The following is a 20,892-nucleotide window of genomic DNA, read 5'->3' as shown; positions in this document are numbered from 1 at the left end:
GCCCTTAATTCAAGAAGGTTAATGTGGTCTGAACGCTCAGTATTCGACCACGTCCCATGAGCATATGCACCCTCACAGTGAGCACCCCAGCCCAAAAGGGAAGCATCAGTAGTCACTGATAGTTGAGTTTGGCGAAAGCCAAACTCTACTCCTTTAAATAAGTTAGCATCCTCTAACCACCAATTCAAAGAGGCCACCACCCGTCTAGGGACCGAAAGCCTCCTGTTCTGAGAATCATAGTTAGGCGAAAAAGAGGCATTAAACCACAATTGCAAGGGTCTCATAAACAGCCTAGAAAACGGAACCACAGCCATAGTAGAAGCTAGGCACCCCAGAAGAGTTTGAATAAAATGGGCTGATTGAAAACGGCACCGCTTAAGTCTGAGAATAAGGTCCTTAATTCTAGAAGCCCTTTCTGAGGGCAAGAAACCAGCATTCTTGACCCCATCCAAAACGACCCCTATAAACTGAACTGACCGAACAGGGGTCAGTTTCGATTTCTTTCGATTTACGAACAGTCCCAGTTTAAGACATAACTCTAAAGTAAGGGACACCTGTTTAAAAACATCCTCAGCTGAACTGCCCACTAGAAGCCAGTCATCCAGATATGAAAATACCCGACAGCCTTGTAGTCGTAAGTGAGCAACCACCACAGCTATATATTTAGTGAATCTCCTCGGGGCCGTAGCCAATCTAAATGGCAAAACCCTATATTGAAAAACCTTGTGGTCATAAGTAAACCATAGGTACTTTTTGTGTTCGGGGAAAATAGAAATATGGAAATAGGCATCTTTCAAATCAAGGACAGCAAACCAAGAGTGCATAGGTAACAGGGTCAAAACCATCTGTAAGGTGACAATTTTGAATTTCCGCACTCTAATCAACTTATTAAGGGCTCGAAAGTCCAAAATGGGTCTGAGACCACCGTCCTTCTTTTCAACCATGAACAAATTAGAGTAAAACCCCAAAGAAGCGGAATCGTGGGGCACCTCTTCAATTGTGCCCTTCTGAAGCAGGGTGGTCAATTCAGCCAGGATCTCCGCGTGCGGAGGCCCCGAAGAAAAGACAGGGAGACGCAAGTAAGGTAAATTCACAAACTTAATTTTATAACCAAACTAAACAATATCAGAAACCCAAACGTCGGAACCGATGGAACGTGACTCCCCCCAGTATGTACTAAGCCTGAAACCAAACATGAGTTCAGGCCCCTGTAATTGTCAGAATTGCTTGTGCAACTGGGGGGCTTCCTTGGCCTGTTGTTGTTGAGAACCAGGCTTGGAGCGGTGACCTTGTCTGCGTCTCGAAAAGGTCTGCTGTGGGCTTTGATAACTTCTTTGAGATTGGTATGAATACCCATCATAAGGCTGATACTGATATGGTCTGCCTCGCTGCGAAGACCTAAAGTAAGGTCTAGAAGACTGCTGAGGGGTCTGGTGAAGGATGCCATAGGACCGTGCAGTGAGCCGATCTGTTCTCTTCTTCGACAGATACTCATCCATCTTCTCAGAGAAGAGTGAGACCCCTTCAAAGGGCAAGTCCTCTACTTTATTCCTTGTCTCCGGCGGGAGAGCAGTCGTGCGGAGCCAGGCAAACCGGCGCAACACCAATGCAGAGAGTAAGGAACGAGCGGATGTGTCAGACAAGTTCCTGCTTGCGTTTATCTGATGTCGAGAAAGGCGGGTTGCCTCCTCCTGAATGATTCGAAGGAGGGTCCACTGGTCTTCAGGGAGCTTCAGGAGAAAGGCAGCTACTTTTTTCCACAGAAAGAGCTTATAAGCTGACATCATAGCTGCATAGTTGGCCACCTTAATACCAAAAGTGGCCGAAATATACAGCTTCCTCCCCATCGTATCGATCTTTCTACTGTCCTTGTCAGTAGGGGCTGACGTAGAACCTTGTTTAGACCTCGCCTGCATCTCCTCTGTTACTAACGAGGAGGGGGGTGGGTGGGTTGTCAAAAAAGGGTGAGCATCATCTTTGGTCCGGTACAGACCCTCTACCTTCCAATTAGTGGCTGGTGTAGATGCTGGTCTCAAATTCAGCTTCTTCCACACGTCAACAAAGCCGTCGATCAATGGGAAAGCCACAGAAGGCGTAGACCCAGAATAAATGTGTTGGTAAATTTTATCCGTGAACTTAGACTCTGTTGATGTCACTTCCAAATCTAATGCTTTGGCCATACACTGAAGTAATTCCTTATAGGCCCTGAAGTCATCCATGGGTGATGGTTCTTCCACCGGGCCGATCTCAGCATCAGATGAATCTGAGAGAGGGGACTCACTGTATCTTGGTCGACTCCGATGGTAGTCGACTTCGGATAAACGTGGAGTTCTACGGGAGTCATCGTATGATCGGGTCTGGAACGAAGGTGAAAGAGATTCCCTTCTATACGAACGATCCGAGTGAAGTGGGCTGTCCCCCAAATAAGATGAGGTAAGCCGCCCTTCGCTGCCATGATGCTCCCTCGATCGACTCCAAGTAGGGTATGGACTATACCGACGACCCGATCCACTCTAATAACTGTGTTCAGACCGAATCGATCCCGATCCATGAGAGGTTGATCGAGGTCACCCCGATGGAGTAGGGGGCTTCTCGATCGGCACCGGGTCCTCCTGCCGAGAGGTAGTTACAGGAGTTGGAGCTCGAGTGTCAGAGTCCTTGCATCTCTTTTCGGGCGGATCGGAACCGATCGCGTCCGAGGGGGCTGACAGTGGAGATGAAATCAACTTCTCCAAGACCGCCTTGTCTCACTTAGAAGAATGTTTTATTTTCTTCTTCTTCTTCTTCTTCTTCTTCTCCAGCTCACCGAGGGTGCGCAGCTCCGAAGCCATCGGATCCAAGGAAGTCACACCTTGCGAGGGTGGAGGTGTTGGTCTCGAAACCGACGGTGTTCGACTCTGAGAGCCAGCTGGGTCCGAAGTCCGAGCGGCGGATGACGTCGAAGGGGGTCGGCTCCGAGGCGTCTTCGGAACTGATGGAGCTGGTTCTGATGCACTCCGAAGTGAGGAGGCAGAACGATCTCTTGGCCTCGACTCTGAGTGACTTGGAGAAGGTAAGGAGCAAGGGGTTTTGGAGCTCGCGGCTTCAGCGGGTCGAGGGATAGAGCCGGACATGGCAGATGGTGGTGCCTTTGCCGGAGGGTCTGCAACCGCCATAGCACACTGCCAAAGCAAGGCATGCAGACGATCCGCTCGCTCTGCCCTAGCCTTAGGAGTAAAGGCGCGGCAATGTTTACATGCCTGGGGGTGATGGGTTTCCCCAAGGCAATAAAGACAGTTGGAATGGCCGTCTGACCTGGTCATCTTGCGATTACAGGTGACGCACCGTTTGAACAAAGCAGTATCCGACATCGCGAACGAGTAGAAGAGCTAGAAACCTCATCTATTGGCGGCAAAAAGGAAACTGAGGGTATGTGTGGGGCGCTCTTCCTCCTGGAGGCCATTTAGGCGGGAAAACGGCTGCGCATGCACGCTGGGAGGCAAGAGAGCCCCCTGGTGTTATTGAGCTAAAGAAATCTCCGGTATCGGCAGGCCTGCGCGTGCGCAGTCCCATGTGGAACTGCACAGGAAGACCGTGGATGAACATTGCTATTGCCATAGAGAGAGAATTACTGGAATGGGTAGGTCAGGGCAGCATCACCACAGGATACATGTTGACTGATGGCAATGCAAACATCAAGGCAGTTTCTGAGCAAGTGGGCACATTTACAGTGTGGCCCACAAACTTCATCTCATGGTGAAGGTCATGCTTGGTCTGGGTTCCTTCAAAGAACCTGCAAATGACCCTGCAAAAATGCCAGTGACTCATGAGTCACTTCTCATGCAACATTAAAGCAACTCACCAACTATGCCAGAAGTAGGCTAGGACAGGCGTGGTGGACCACCACTTGATCTCTGATGTTGTTACTCACTGAAGCAGCTGGCTGCCCCCATGGTGTGGCTCTCGGACAGCAACACTTGGAAAGGGAGAGTTCAACCCAGAGGATTGGGTCACCTTCTCCCAAACAGTGGAAGCCCTCTGGCACTTCAAGAAATTCACTATCGTGGTCTCATCTGACATGGTGATCCTGAGTCTGGTCATTCTTCTGGTGCATATACTTCAGAGTGCTATGGCCTCTTTCCTGAACCCAGATACAGTATGTGCAGACCTCGTTCCAGGAGTGCACGCTTGTGAGAAAGCTGCAACAGGGCATCACATCCCGGGTGCAACCTCTTTCCAAGGAGCTGTACATGTTGGCGACCATGTGTGACCTGCAGGCTTAGAACCACAACAGTGAGAAAGATGCCCTCTCTTTGCAGGTGCAAGATAGGCAGGCCAAGAGGGGCTTCCTGCCAGCAGAGGAGGTGGGGGATGGGCCCAGCTTTGCTGGCCTCCCCTCCACCCCTTCTCAGCAGTCTGCCCCCATGGCCAGCACCAGGATGTCCATGGAGATGGAGGTATTTCGGCATGCTCTCAGCCTCTCTGGGAATGTGAGGTGCCTGAACCTGGATTTGGTGGAGGCAATAGTCAAGGACTAGCTTGCAGAGCCTGCAAGTTGCTTTCCACTCATCCTCTCAGCTACTAGGCCAAGAAGGCGATCTGGCTGGACCTTTCTCTCTTGGCTCAGAGGCTCCTCTCATGCCCTCCTTTCATGAAAAGCAAGTACATATTTTCCCATGTAGGTAACATTGTCAGCTCTCATCCCACTCGCCTGCTCCCCTGGAGAGTTGAGCAGTTAGTCTTCCTGATAGTCAACATGCTGTTCTTCAATTTCCCAACTCTGGACTTTCAGGATAAATGATGTGAGCCCATCTTGTAGCCTGCATCCTCTGTGAATCTGTGTTGGGGAGGTGGAGAAAATGCTCTTCCCAAGACTTAAAAGTTATGTAGAAAACCAGCAGGAGGGTCAGTTGATCCATTGGCACAATTGCACACTTCAATTTGGACCCACACACCCCTCCCAAAACACCAGCCCACTTTGATACAAATTTGTGTGGTTAAGTGAGAAAAGAGGTCCCAGAAATGTTGTTCTCTTGCCATTGAGATGAGAAGATTCAGAGTGAGATGTTAGGGAAAGTAGAGAACAGAACAACACACCACATTTCACAGAGGAAAACCCACTGAAACATCCAAATGAATTTACATAATGCTGCTGTGTAATATAATGTATGTAATGTGTTGTCCTAATGTTAACTTTCCTCATTTCAGGGGTGGGAGGGACAGCCAATGATGAAAGTCTGCAGAGAGAGAGAGGATAACTTGGGTTTCCCAAGTACAACTCGCTCTCACTTTCAGCCTGAGGCCAAGTGGAATCCATCTTATGCACCTGTGCTTGCCTGCTGTTGCCTTGTGCTTGTGGCTCGGTACTGCTTGGTTCTGTTCTGTGGTGTTTCTCCCACTGGCTGAAGCCAGTGCCTGGCTGCTGTGAATGACATTGGTTCTGTTGGGCTAAGTTGCAAGAGTGTCACTTGCTTCAGTTTGGTTTCAGTGGGATGGATGTGATTCTCTGGTGTGATGTTGGTCCTCTTGCTTCACTTTGGTTCTAGAGGAATTCCATCCCCTTCCTTCAGTTTGCTTCTAGTTGCAAGACTGTACTTTGCTTCAGTTTGGTTTGGGTGGAATAGATGTAATTCTCTGGTGTGAAACTGGTCCTCACAGAACAATGGAGAGTGACTAGGCAGCTTGCTCAGTGGGTGCTGGGGTTTGGGGGGGGTATCAGTTTGGTTCTATTGTGCTTCCCCAGGGATGAGCTTGCATTTGGGAGTACGCCCCGGCTGCGACAGCTTTGGCCTGTGTATATGTGCCCTTGGGAACAATGGAGAATGGCTGGTCAGCCTGCTCAGGGGGCGCATGGCTTTTTTCGGGGGAAAGGAGGCATCAGTTTGATTCTGTTGGGCTACTCCAGGGATGAGCTTGCATTTGGTTCTGTTGGACTCCCTGTGTGTGGAGTTTACATTTATGAGTGTGCATTTGGTCATGACAGCTGTGCTCCTTGTGTTTCTTTAATGGGAGTCAGCTTGGACTGTTTCCCCCACAATAGGAACAAATGGAGTGGCTGGGGGCACCTTTTTCAGGGGTCCACAGAATTTGACCTCGAGGTACAATCTTCCTGAAATTTGGCAAGTCTTTAGAGGACAGTCAGGAGTACATACCCTGAAAACGTTGTGGGTTTTGCTTGCAAAATGCTACCCCTAGCTTCCTGGATAGCCTCCAGGTAGGGCTTTCCCACAGGGAATAATGGAGATTGGAGAGTGGCTGGGGCATCTTCTTTGGGGGCCCATACATTTGGCCCCTGGGGCCCAATCTTTATGAAACTTGGGAGGGGGGGGTCTTTATAGTTAGAAGTAGGTTCCCTGCAAATTTGGTGAAGTTTGGTCAAAAAATGACACCCCCCAGGCCCTCAGATAAATCCAAATTGAGTTTCCCATAGGAAACAATGGCCGAATTTCATCAAATTTGTACTCTATTAATGAACTGAACTAGAGAATCAATTCAGTATTTGAGGATTACCATTTTTTTCTAGTTCAGTATTACTGAACCAAATCCCCTCCTTTTTTTTGCAATCTCTATTAGCAAGTAGGATTTGGGTAAGACCTTCCCTTTTATACTTGGCAAACACATATTTGCAAAGTGTCTTACTATCTGAAAGAGAATTGAGTCAATCTATCCTATTATGCTTATGAAGTTACCAATTCATAATTAAATATTAGCGTAGTCAAGATACCAATATATCTATTCCAAATGTGACCCAAAAATGTGGGTCAAAAATCTGCACTGCGGGAATATGTGCAGATGGGGGATTTTTCTATAGACCTCGGGAATGGAAGATTTGTTTTCACTTACCGTGAAGCTTCCTTTCTTGGTGGTCCAGGAGAGGGGCAGTCCTTCTGGGATATAGCTCCTCCTCTGCGAAGGCAGGGTCAGTCAGATGATTTTGATCCCAGAGGGGAGAGGTTTGTCCCTGGAATCGCCAGTCCATTCCTAAGCCCTGACTCTCCTTCATGATACCAAGAGGGAAAAATAACTCCCCTCAATTTTTTAAAATACATGAATAGAAAGGGTCCCTACTCTGAGGCCAGTAGGAGGAAGACTATCTTCCTAACTCTTCATCCAATTCTAGAAGCCACCCCCCAACAAACTCGAGTAGGAAGGACTGCCCTGAAGCTTCACAGTAAGTGAAAACAAATCTTCCATTCTCTGGTGGTCCTAGGAGTGGGGCAGTCTTTACTCTTGGGACATACAAAAGCAGTGTGCCCCAGGGTGAGTAGTCTGGCTTCTAGGCCTACAGGGTGTGTTGTAGTAGCCTCCTGCCAAAAGTTGTCTCTGCGGAGGACAACTTATCTATCCTGTATTTCTTGATGAGTGATTACACTGATTTCCATGTGGATGCCTTATCAATCGTCTCTAACAACTAAAGGATTTAGTGGCTGCTGATCTCACTGCTTCCATTAGTGAGTGTGCCCTGATGTCTTGAGGCGTCTCCAGACCCCTGGCTTGGTATCCCAGAATTATGTACCCTCTGCTTTACCTATTTAGCAAGGAAAAGGACACTCTCGGTCCCAAGAAGGACCTCCAAAAAACACACAACTAGTGTCTCAGACTTGTGAAAACTGTTCAGTCCTGCCCAAGTGGGTTCTCACGTCTCTACATATATCAAAGCAGTGAGATTCCCTTTCCTTCCCATACTTTGGATTAGGTTAGAAGGAGGGAAGTACTATCTCTTCTGTCCTATGAAACGTGGAGTTCACCTGCAGAAGGAAAGTTGGTTCTGTTCATAACTTACTTTACTATCTTGAAGGAAGAGGCGTAGATCTCTATCTACAGCTAGCGCATGCAGTTCTGACACTTGTCTACCCGATTTGATTCCCATCAGAAAGATAGTTTTAAAGGTTAATTCCTTTAAAGGACATGAGGCCATAGGCTCAAAACAGTGTTTTGGATAATGCTCTCAGTACCAAATTAAGATATCACATGGGAAAACCTGTGAGTCCTTGGAGGATTCAACAATGAGGTTCCCCCTTTAGAATCTGTTGCCATGAGGGTGATGTATAAGGAAATGTCCCTTTCTAGAACCCTAACTGCCAGGATGGATGCTACCTGTTGTCTAAGGGTGCTAGTGTTAAGACTTTTCTTCAGCCCTTCTTGAAGGGAGGATAGTATCCCCCTCACTGGCATCTAAAAGGTTACATGCACCACTTCTGGGAAGTTTGCGGGTATTTTTACAGACTCTATGGAACTCTTTCTGGAGGCTAACATAGTACCAATTATGCCTTCTGCATAATCCAACCCTATTAGTTTGCATTCAACCTCCACGCTGTGAGGCTTGTCAGAGTTGGTTGAAGGTGTGGTATTATTCTCTGCATCAATGGACCCTCCTTCGGTAAGACGTGCCAGGGATCCATGCTTGAAAGACTCTTCAGGTTGCAAGACCATGTCTTTCTGGACCCAAGGGGTGCTATTAGAATCACTTCTGAACAAATCCTTAGTAACCCTATGACAGAATTTGAACAGCTCTTAAATCAAACAGATTGGACGCAAAAAGGTTTGATATCCAAACTTTATAATTTGCTTCTTAATACCTTTGAATTAAAACCTCAGAAATATCAGCTAGACTGGCAAACCGATTGTGGATCTGTAATTCCCCCAGACCAATGGGAAAAAATTTGGTCTTCTAATATAAGAGATTCTCGCATAATAAACAACAGAATTCAAGCTTATAAAATTATCCACAGATGTTATTTAACACCAAAGAGACTCTCATTATTTTCACAAACTCAGTCACCTTATTGTTGGAAAAGATGTAATTTGATAGGTTCTTTCGATCATTGCTGGTGGAATTGTCCCCTAGTTAAAAACTATTGGATAGAGATTTTAAAGAATATAAAAGAAATAACAGGTTATGAAATACCCTTTGATATTAAGCTAATTTTTCTAAATCAATGGGACAACATGGATATCCCAAGCATTAGGAAAGAATTAATTAATGACCTCCTAATGGCCAGAAAATCCCTTTTGGCAGCTAACTGGAAGTCCCCCAAGATCCCATCTATCGACAGTTGGTTTTCCAGAGTCTGGGATTATTATATCCAGGAGAAAGTTTATGATTCTATTTATATATCTCAGCATTTTCCAAAAGAAACTGATTTTATGACAAAATGGCTCCCTTTCTTTGACTACTTATTAACCAATGATATACACCCTCCAAAGCATTTATTGTTTGTCTCATGGTGTTTCTGAGCAATATGTTAGGTTCCATACAAACTGTAAAGAACCTCCTTCTCTGCTTAGGTATATTGCAATTCTCTAAGCAAATTTTCTTTTTCCTTTGTTAATATTATATTTGAAAACTGGTAGTATATTATAAGCTATCTGTTTTTTCTTGTATTATAGTTGACTTTAATATTGTGTAATTTGTTTTCCTGTTTACGCATTGTATGTTGTTTTTTAAAGTTAATAAAGTTTATTAAAAAAAAAAGAATCACTTCTGCACTTTACTGTGTGATCTTCTGAACTACCTTGTGCCACTGCTATACTGGGGAAAGTGAACAGGAGTTGCAGAGGCAGCTCGTAGCTCGTGGCTTCTATCCCTATGGTTTGAGGGTTTCTTCTTCTTGCGCCTTGCCGAAATTCTTGGCAGACCAGTTGAGGAGTCTCTCTAGATAGCATCCATTCTGCTTGGTACATCACTCTCTGGTTTATCTAGTCCGCCGGGGAGTTGTCCTGGTCTGCTACGTGTACTTCTTTTAGAGATTATAGGTGATCTTTTATCTGTAGAAACATATGGTGACCTGTGGGAAGATCCTAGGATTCTAGCAGACCCATTCTGATGGCTCCAAGTTCCAAAAGGTTGATAATTTCTTCAGCCAGATGTCAGACGTCATTCTTCCCTGGGGGTGTCTGTGGTCATCACTGTTCTCTTTGGGATGCCATCATGGGACCAGGAGAGGTCCAGCCACCAGTTGGTCTCCTGTTTGAGGATCTCTGGCAACCAAACTATCTTGGATCTCTTGTGCTCTAACACCTCGTGGTATGGTAACAAGAATCTCTGGAGGACATGGGTCTGGTTGTATGGTAACAAGAATCTCTAGAGGACATGGGTCTGCCTCCTCAAGGACATCCTGATAGGATACCCTCATCCCCAGCTGCTGAGCCAGGAGCATCACTTCTGCCTTCTGTCTCCTTAAGACCTCTGTTGCCATTACCAACACTTTGTTGCCTTTCCTGTGACAGAAAAAACTTCTGTCTTGAGCTGTGTCTATCACTATTCCCAGGAGCAATATTTACTGAGTTGGGAGTAAAACTGATCTTTTCTTCATTGACCATGAATCCATGATTCCACAGACAGGATTACCCCTGAAAATATTTTATGCACAATTTTGTTGTTCAGGTTCCAAGAAATCTGAAGTATTTCCTAGACTTTTGCATAGTTTTTCATGCAAAGCAAAAATTAATCTTTGTAATATTGTCTGTTGATTGATTTAATGATTTCTTAATTTGTGTTGTTGTAAACGGTTTTGATGACATTGTCAAAGTGGTTTTAAATTTTCAATTAATAAATCTTGTAATTCATCTTTCCAAAATGGTATCGCTCTTTATTGCTGCTGAGTGGGAGTGTTTGCTATAGGTCTGGGGACCACAGAGTGGAAAAAGATACAGAACTTCTGCCTCACCTTCAGGCCCTTCTCTATTACCCCTGCTGCCTTGAACAATCAAGAACCAGGATACAGATGCTCACCTCTGATGCCTTGACCACTTCATAGGGCAATGTGCAGACATGTCTGACAGTTGGTTATTGCCAGAGGCTCCAAAATCATTCCTCATTGGAGACCTCAGGGGCAAATAATGTAGCATTTTGAGAACAATCTATTATATTTGTCCTTCCATGTCCCTTATTGTTTTTGTATTAATACGTACTGTAAAGAGGCTAGAGCATAGGAGAAACCCCCCAAAAATGAAGAAAGTGGTGGAAGGCCAGTAACAGGAATAGTAGTGGAGGCGATGCAGCCACTTCTGCAGTTCTACGTGAGAAAATTTGCTAATGTGACTTAATGTTCCCAATTTCTTGTTTAATGTTCCTCATGACTAGACCAATATTAGTGCAGATTTTTAAATTACCCCTGCTTATTTCAATAATCCAAACATTTAATGCAATACTAATTATACTGACAAGTAAAGTTAATGATCATACTCATAGAAGCATGCACAGTTTATACATTGAGGGCCATACTAGATGAACAGCATCCCGGGAACACAACTGCCATTTTATCTGTGGAACTTCTTAGGTTTATAAACAACATAGGGGCCTGTGCCTGTTTGGGAATATGGCATGGAAGGGACACTCTCATCTCCCCTCCCACTCCATGTTCAAGAGCACAAAATTAAAATAATATATGTTTAAAATAATAATAAATAATAAACAAGTTAAAATAATATATATCAATATGGTAAAAATACAAAGGTTTCCAAGGAATCAACACTAGATCAGTCATCAGCCAGATAAGATTAATCGACCTAAAGTTTAAAATCTGCCTTTCACATGAAAGCTCTCTGAAAGAGAAGTCTTACAAGTTGTACAGATCACTGATGCCTTCTGAACAGCCTCTGGCCACCTGTTCCACAATACAAAGGCATCAAGTGAAAAAGCCAGGGAACAGACCGAAGCAGAATGCACCACTCCGGAAGTGGAAAGCAAAACAGGTGCGAGGAGCACAAATTCTACCACTGAGCCACAGCACCTAGATTTCCTTGCGCGGCAATGGAAGCATACTTTGGAAAATCCACATTATTCCCCATAAGAAGGCCAAGACTATCTCTAATTACATTCCTTGTGTTACCATTTACATAAACTGTATGGCCACATAATTCAGTTAACAGTATTAACAACTGAAAAAATAGTCTCAAAAGTAATCAGCAACGTATTTCAATTTAAAGAAAGAAACTGGAAGGAGACAGATATGCAGAGGTTGGATAATTCAAACTTTTTTGGAAAATGGTTATCAGGGAGGGACACACTGAACCCTCCCCCTCCATAGTTCTTCACTAGATGTTTGTTCAGTGAGCTCTCTACCACTCCCATAACTCCAGAGAGGTGGGATACACAGGAGAATCTCTTCGGAAGCACACACTGTCACTCTACCCTCAGTTTAGGTCCTCCTAAACCACCCTCTTCATCTGAGCCAGTCTCTGTCAGGCATGCTTCCTCTGCCAGCCCCTCACACTTTCTCACACATGCTTTTATCTATACTTACTATTTAGTAGAATCTGACAACTGATATTCCCTTCGTCGGTCATAGCATTCCTGTATTCCAGGATCATTCCATAGAGTCTTTATGGCATCTACGTAGGGATTCTCAAATGAAGACACTTTCTCTATATCAACTTCTCGGACGAGTTGTGCATTGGCCTGTTATTAACAAAAATTGTTCCCATTACATTTATATTTATAGAAAACATCATATAGAATGCAAAGAACATTATTTTGGGTTGTACAGTGGTGCAAGGATAATTATGACTCTCAAAAGTTCATACTTTGGAAATCTAGTTTATCTTTAGGGTGCTATCGGACTCAAATGTTGTGCTCACATATTAATACACATTAATATTAATAATGCAATAATGTAATACAAAATAAAGCCCTTCAAAATAACTCAAAGATAACTGGCCTCCAATACAGAGTTGAATTTCAGACAATAGTGATGATTTGGTTCAGCCTGGCAAGTTAGCTTTGACTGCTTGGGTACCTATGAGATTTCTTACCTTTTTTCCCAACAAAGTCTCAATTTTTGCACAGTTGCATAATACAAATTCAACAGACATGAATTTTCCCAAAATGGAGGTATAGTGGTAGGCAAAACTGCACTGCTGAAATTCTGCCTGTTACGCAAAATATACACAGCTTCTGTAAGTTAACCAGCATTAACTTACAAGTCAGAATTTGGATTCCAGTATGTATTATGCCTTTTGGAGTAAACTATGTTTAAGGACTGCAATTGGAGCATACTTTGCAATTACAGCAAAGCAAAGCAAAGCTGTAGCTTTTACTTATATAGCATTAACTTAGAGCAACTGACCTATGACAATATTTACTGATGTTATATAGAAGTTTTATCCTAATAACACTGTGTTCAGGTATAGCATATTTTTAACCTGACAATACAGTCTGATTTTGTACAGCAAAAATAATGGAAGGCAATTAGAAAGCACTCCTGGAATAAAAATTAGCAAGCTATTTTCTAAGTAGAAAGTACTTAATTTCATTAACAAATAAGACTGATATCCATCATTAACAAGGTAGCACAGCAGTATTGTTGTCAATAATGCCTAGAAATATTAATGTGCAACACAACTATAAGATATAAATACTTGGATAAATAACAGCTGAACTCATCTATATGAAAATATATAATTTAACACACGTGAAGACAAAGGATAAATCAGCACGATCCATTGTGATTTATGACAGTTCACCAGAGAATATGCACCTATGGCACTGTGGAAAGCCAATGCATAGAATCTATTTACCACATAAGAAGGAGTTCCATCATGTGGCCGCTTGGTCAACTTTATTTCTAAAAACATAGCACAATTCTGCCAAACATTATCGTGACTTAAAGGTTATGTCCTGTCCTGTGGTAAAACTTTCCTGTATTTCCCTCAGAGTTGAACGCTTGTTTTCCATGGCTGGCAAAGTTGAACTGGGAAATACTTTCTGCAAGCTGAAGAATTTCATGGTTACAGTCTGTCATCCATGCTATTTATTCAGAGTTTTCAGAAATTCTAACACAGTGCTTACATACTTTGAAAGCAGTTTTCATGAGTATTTTTAAAATTCATTATTAATCTGTGTACTTCTCTTTACCCAGAAACTATAACCAATTATCCATAAAGTTATGTGTGTGTTTTTTTATAAAGAAATGTATTGGGTAGGTTAACATCCATTTCACAGATTACATATTACATCCATTTCTTTTTCAACTAGTACTAATTGTCTTACACATCAGTTCAAATACACATTTCCCACCCTCCCTCCCTCTTTTACCCTAGACCCCCAACAGCACTAAAACCTTTTTAAATCTCATCATTTCCTTCTAATATTTGTCCCAGTTTTCAAAGGTAAAATTCTTACATAGTTTTAGTTCTATTATCATACACACATTAATAACTATCCATAGACCATAGTTGTCCTTTTACATCCCACTTATTTTCCAAATACTCTTTTTTCCCAGTCCTTTAAAAATTCATTTGAGCTTTGTTCTTTCAATTTTCTTGTCAATTTGTCCATCTCCACCATGTACAACAGTTTTTGAATCCAATCCTCGATTTCTGGTATCTCCTCTTGCTTCCAGTATTGCGCATATAATAATCTTGCTGCCACCAACATGTAATACAATAATGTCCTGTTCTGTACATTGACTTTTTCCATATTAAGCCCTAACAGAAACATTTCAGGGCATTTTGACAAATTACCTTTCATAATTATCAACATTTCCGCATATATCTTAGACCAGAATTGCTTAGCTTTATCACAAGTCCACCACATATGATAGAAAGAGCCTTCATGTTGTTTACATTTCCAACATTTGTTTGACATAATGTTACTCATATTTGTATAAAGTTATTTCATATGCTACACAAGGAGGGAATTCATCGGCATGTGATTTTAATTGTAAAGTGAACTTATCTTAGGATTTTTCTCTTTTTTCATTTTGCAGATCTGGTAAGCACTACATGGAGCATGCACCTTTTCTAAAAGAGCAAAATCCACTCGAATAGAGAGAAAGCACAGTGGGCTGAATCTCATGAACTACAAATGCAAGGCTCTTTCTTTTGCTAGTGGAGAAGGCAAGCAGCGAGCAAGAGGAACAATTCTGCCCCCCCTTACTGCAGCTTCCTATGCTATTTTGTCCTCAAGCTTCACCACAGCTTCCAGCATCTGCTTTTTAGGGAAGGGGATGTCACAGAAAGCTGGGGAAGATCAGCATCCGTAACTGACTCACATTTCCAGTGTGCATGGATAGTTTAAATTATATAAGCTTGTTTTACTCTCCCATCCAACCATGTAAATCTGTAAATAAAAAAAGCCTATAAGTAATGACAAAATGATGCCGCAAAGCATGAATGGATAAATAGAATTACAGTCTTCATAGCAACAGAACAAACCAGTAGCTGGGGTGAGGCAACAGCAACCATGGAAGGTGCCAAAAACATCCATAGTTATCTATATCGCAGCATTATGCAGTTAATAAGCAAGCAATCTTCGGTACATTTCACACACAATTAGCTATTTACCCATACAAAAAGAGTTTCACTTGACACATTTTTATTCACTTGTTCCCTTTTGTTGTCCAGCCAAGACATTATTTTTATTTTATTTATTTTTATTTTACTCATCCCACCTGTGTCCCCAATGGAGACCCAAAGCAGCTTTCATCATTCTCCTCTCCTCCATTTAATCATCACAACTGAGAGTGTGACTGGCCCAAGATTATACTGGCTTTTCACCATGGTGATCACCATGGCTTTTGTTTAAATTTAAGTTACTGACTCCCCCATCACAACATTCCAAAGCCACTGCTATTAGTACAATTTGATCATTGGCCCACTATCATTGTGAGAACAACTGCAGAGAGTATACATGGCTAAAATTCGTACCATTCTATCCTAGCACCTACCTTTATTCCCAGCTTCCTATGTAGAATCATCCATTTTCATTTTTTACTGTTAATATCCATCTTTCTTTTCTCTTTCTGATCCATGTTCACTCTTTATATCAACATTACCAACCCTATCTATTTGCTTTACCCTCTCTTCTCTTTAAAATAATTGTAAAGGGAAGGGGGAGAGCAAGAGAAGACAAAAAAGAGTGGTTATTGTGTTCTTGATTCAACATTCTTCAAGCTGGACTAAGATCTAGTTTTAAGTTCCAACCTAGCAGATGGTTATAACAGCTATACAATAAGCAATGCTGTGCCCACCAGACAATGTACTTTTGTCCAAAACATATATAGTCTGATTTATTTTAATATGTTCATTAGTGAAATTACAAAATGAATGCAATGATTTGAAAGATAAATTTAAGATAAACAATAAAATTTCAAGTTAGCTCATGTTCAAAATTTAAGATGCGGATGATTTGGTGCTGGTTATGGAGGATCCCTTAAAGGGAACTGAAACCTTAATGTCAAAATTGAAAGAATTTGGTGCAGTAGCTGGCTTCAAGGTTAACAAGCAGAAGACTAAAGTGTTAACTAAAAATATGAAAATACAGGACCAAATGAAATTGGAGAGCAAAACAGGGTTTAAAATTGAGAAAAAGGTAAAATATTTGGGTATTACTTTGTCAAGTATGAACTGTATGTTATTCCAAAACAATTATATTAAGACTTGGAATGAAATTAAAAGGGATATGTTTAATAATCATTATGTACGGTGTGCCATTTTGAGAGTACGGAATAAATACAAACTTAGGTTTTGTTTGAAAATCCCTCTCTGGTTATTATTGCAAGAAGCTCATTTTAGAAGGGAAATGATGAGGCCAACTAAATGATTAACGTATCGTGACTTGTTAGAATTCTCCCAAGGCCAAGTTAAAATTAAATCAAGAGAGGACTTAGTAGCAGAAGGGCATGTTTGCCAATGGTTTTCTTATATGCAGATCTCAGAGAGATTTAAACTAGGTAAGAGAGACTATGACTTTGAGCAATCTAAAACTGAATTTGAAATTGCCCTTTGTACTAATGATAAACATGTTATTGCTAAAACGTACAAACTGTTGTTGATGTTTGAGACTAAAAAAGAGCAAATAAAAGAATGTATGATTAAATAGACAAAAAATTGTGGCTGCGACATATTAATGGAGCAACGAGAAAATATGTGGACAAGGGGGGTGAAAATTACATTAAGGGCTAGCATTGAGGAGAATTTCTATAAGATGATGCATTGTTGGTATATGACCCCTGAAAAATTGGCTAGAATGGACAAGGATGCCTCAAATGTATGCTGGAAATGTACTAAACAAGAAAGGACATTTGATCGTATGTGGTGGACATGTAAGAAAGCAAAGAGTTTCTGATTGCAGATATAATCAGCGATTCAGAAGATTTTGAAGATCAAAATCCAGTTGAAACCAGAGACTTTTCTGTTGGGAATGATAGCCAGTTGGAAAGAACTTTTGGAACTTTGAGTCTATATTTGATCATGGCAGCAACAGCACAGTATGCACAAAAATGGAAAACTCCCACAATGCCTACAATGGAGGAATGGAGGATAAAAGTTTTAGATTTTGCATCAATGCCAAAACTTACTTCACTAATTAGAGAAAAGACATTAGCTACATTTGTGGCTGAATGGAAACCGTTTATAGACTTTTTACATGAAATGGATAATAATGACTTGATGATATCTGGATTTATGGATTAAGAAACATGAACAAGAGAAAAAAGAGGGCTCTTATGTTTAACACAGAATAAGTGAGACTTTGAAAACAATATATATTTGTTGCAGAGAAAATCGGAACTCAATTTGTAGTTTAGTTTTAGTCTTTTTCTTCCCCTATCTTTTAAAACTGTTTTTCCTTTATTATTATTAGTTATTTGTCTAGTTTGTTATTGTATGTTTATATGTATTGTTAGTGTGTCATTAGAATGTTGTTGTTTTTTATCTTTTAGGTTTATTGTTTACTGTTTAAATAAAGAAAATTTTTACACCAAAAAATTTAAGAATATTATTTTTTCTGTAATTGTTAATATGCATAACAATTAATCATAAACTATAAATGCCTGTCTTAAGCACACTGATGGCTGTACATATATCTAGAACTGGTTGTTTCATAAATATGCTCACTATAGTAATGGCAATTTTCCAGCATACAAATATGTCTTGTAAGGTTTTTTTTATTACATATCTAAGAGCAGACTAAATCTAAGCTGTTATTCTTTCAGAACTACATCAGCAACTGAAATGAAGTGTAGACTAAACATTCAAATTAAAACAATGCAGAAGCAGCAACCATGGAACCATAAGAAACAACACTGGTGGTATTTTTTTAAATACATGAAACAATGTTTTCTAATAAACTAATCTCCAAAATCAGAAAGCACCTAGGCTGTGTACAACTTAACACTGTTGTCACACACTGGTCAATCAGCTCTGGATCCATAGATCCTCTCCACAGGAATCAAGATATATTTATTAATCTTCTCTTAAACCCTTGTTTATATGTTGAACGAATGAAATTTTGAACATGTGCCATAACAGTTATGTAAGAAGATAATTAAATGAGACCTTTCTTCCCAACATACCAAGATTCACACAACACGTAACAGGCTTAGGATATAGTGAAGCCTCCCGCCATTAGCATTCCACACCCTGGGAAACTCTTACAGGATGACTCAGCTCAACCCCACCCCTCCTGAGTAGATATAAATGACCTGCCAACATCTTTTCCACACTGTGACACTGATCTCTGTCTTTTGGTGCTACACCTCTGAAGATGCCAGCCACAACTGCTGGCGAAACGTCAGGAACTACAATGCCAAGACCACGGCAATACAGCCCGGAAAACCCACAGCAACCAGTGTTCATACTGTTATGACCAACTATCATCAAAAGAAGATGTAATTAGAAAGTGGCCCAAGATTCCGTAAACAAGTGAATTTTCCCCAAACATTTCTGAACTCTTCCACTGAAGCCACAGACACACATACCTTAGACTATGGCTTTAGTGGTTCTTTTATGTCTACAGACTGTGTGAACATACAGTGCAACATAGTTATGGTACAAATAACAGATTCATTGTGATGTATATTTTACATTATAGCATAACTGTACTTAGCACGTTAGATTTAAAGCCTGGATTACTTGAAGTTGTAAATGCTTGCTAATTATTCTCACACATCTCCCAATGAACCTATTACCTCCATCAGCTGAAGTGTTAATTTAATTACAGCTTAAAATAATTATAGCCTGTATACATGTATATGCATGTATACTTACAAACACTGCTGTATATTGCTCACAACCTAGGGGAATGGGTGGAAAAACCCCTACCTACTATTAGCTCACCTGAGGTATCATCAATTACAACTCTCACACAGCTGTTTGTTTGTTTGAAAGGCAGAGGAACAGTTGTCCCCAACAGAAAGCAACAGTTTGCAAGCAAGTCTTGATAAAGAAAGAAAAAAGAGGACTGTACAAAACAGATAGCAGCAATATTCTGATCTCTTTATTTAGGCCAAGGCAAAACGAATCCAATGGGAATTGTGTTAAGTAACTGTTGCAGAAGGGCTGCACTGCAACTGACGGCACTGCAAGACTGTGCTGAAATACAAAGCCAAATTTCAACTCCCACTAGACAAAAGCTCTTTCTCATACAGGAGCCTTCCATAATCAGAACTTGAATATAGTACCCACAGAGCTAATTCACAGGATATATCATGGTTATTAGTTACATGGCTTAACCAAACTTACCAATGTTGTGAGAAAAGATTCATGCAGTAAAATTATCCTATTGTATATGTGGAAAACCACATGAGAGAGTGTTTTATTATTCTGGATCAGACTTTTACTTTCTGATTCATTTTAAAGAACAGATTTCAAACTTGTGCACAATTAAAGTAGCACCAGCTTGAATGGAAATTAGACAAGAATAATCAAACAGATGTAAACCTTTGCTTCCAGAGTGGTAGATGGAGACTGGGAGGAGTTTCTAGATGTCAAGAAAGCAACTGGATCTGGAAGGGGACCACCCTGTCACTGAGGGAGTAGGCAATAGCAACCTCTAGTAAAGGTGGTTTGTCAAGAGAGGTCTTCCGGGGCTCTCGTGTCTGCCCAAGGATGTCAACCCTCTGATGAAGTCTTGAGTAAACTTTTGGCTGTTCTGAGAATAAAAGCAAGGATCCTCCAATTATTCACTTTTTCATCATTAACAATTAGCCTGAAGGTATGTAAATTTACAACAGAAAAGCCTTGATAATAGTTTCATTGCGCTTCTAGAAATACATTCAAATGCTGATTAGGGATGTAAATAAATATGAACAATACCCAGGTTGTCTTTCACATGTTAAGTTTTAGGAACATACATCATCACATTTTAAAATAGCTATTTGCCAATTTTACTCTGTGGTACTTTTCGCACTCGGTTTTTAGAGCGTGTTTGTACCTGTTCCACATCCCATGTTTGCAAGGTTTTCACACTTTCAAAGCAGTCATGGGACGCAGTCCCGCTTTTTGTCCACTGTATCCCCGATTTTCCCCCCTGCGGACATACCCCGATGTTTTTTTAAATCCACTGCCGACTGGCAGCTGGCCCGCATTTTGCTAATGTGAACACTTTTGCCTTCTTTTTGCTTCTCCCCCCCTCTTCTTTTCCCTGGGAGCTGATTGGTCTGTGCAGAATTAACCACTCCCACCCTCCTCAGCTCTCTGAACTCCTTGTCCACCATTTTTTTAGTAAAGCGAGGTGAGGGTCATAAGGCTGCTTCTCTGTTGGTTTCTTTCCTCCCGGTATGCATGCTCTATTTTTCCCGCCCCAAAGCCAGGAATGATTCCTAAGCTTGCTGCTAATCCCCTGCTAGCTTTAAAAGCAAGGAAAGGGTTAAATAGCTGCTTTCTCCTTCCTCCCTTAGGGTATGCACACACACCTTTTTTTTTAAAGACAAGAATGGGTTGCAACTTTGTATCATTGTAATGTTATTTTCCTCCAGGCTTTAAAAGCCAGGAAATGATCAAATGGCTGCTTTTCCCTCCCTCCCAGGCATGTTTCAGACTTTGCCAAAGAAGAAAAAAAAAACCCAAGCATTTTGCACAGCCCTTTGGAAACAAGCCATGGCTTGCTGGGAAGCGATGAATCGGCAGCATTTTAACCCTTTCCTGGCTTGATTAAAAAAAACAATGAGAGTGGTATGTTTTCCCCCA

At 41.5% G+C, this 20,892-nt stretch overlaps 1 protein-coding gene across 1 annotated transcript in view; it reads right to left on the bottom strand.

The window, feature by feature from the left end:
• LOC129334311 (guanine nucleotide-binding protein G(q) subunit alpha) overlaps positions 1-20,892 on the bottom strand; it is a 145,150-nt gene that overhangs the window by 44,207 nt on the left and 80,051 nt on the right. Inside the window, exon 3 of the mRNA XM_054986307.1 lies at positions 12,228-12,382. Coding sequence (XP_054842282.1) covers positions 12,228-12,382 — 155 coding nt within the window. The remainder of the gene's footprint in view (positions 1-12,227; positions 12,383-20,892) is intronic.

This window comes from Eublepharis macularius, chromosome 8 (assembly GCF_028583425.1).
Source record: "Eublepharis macularius isolate TG4126 chromosome 8, MPM_Emac_v1.0, whole genome shotgun sequence".
In the NCBI taxonomy this organism is placed as follows: domain Eukaryota; kingdom Metazoa; phylum Chordata; class Lepidosauria; order Squamata; family Eublepharidae; genus Eublepharis; species Eublepharis macularius.
The sequence above is the reverse complement of the archived record's forward strand: the minus strand, read 5'-3'. Positions and strand labels throughout refer to the sequence as shown.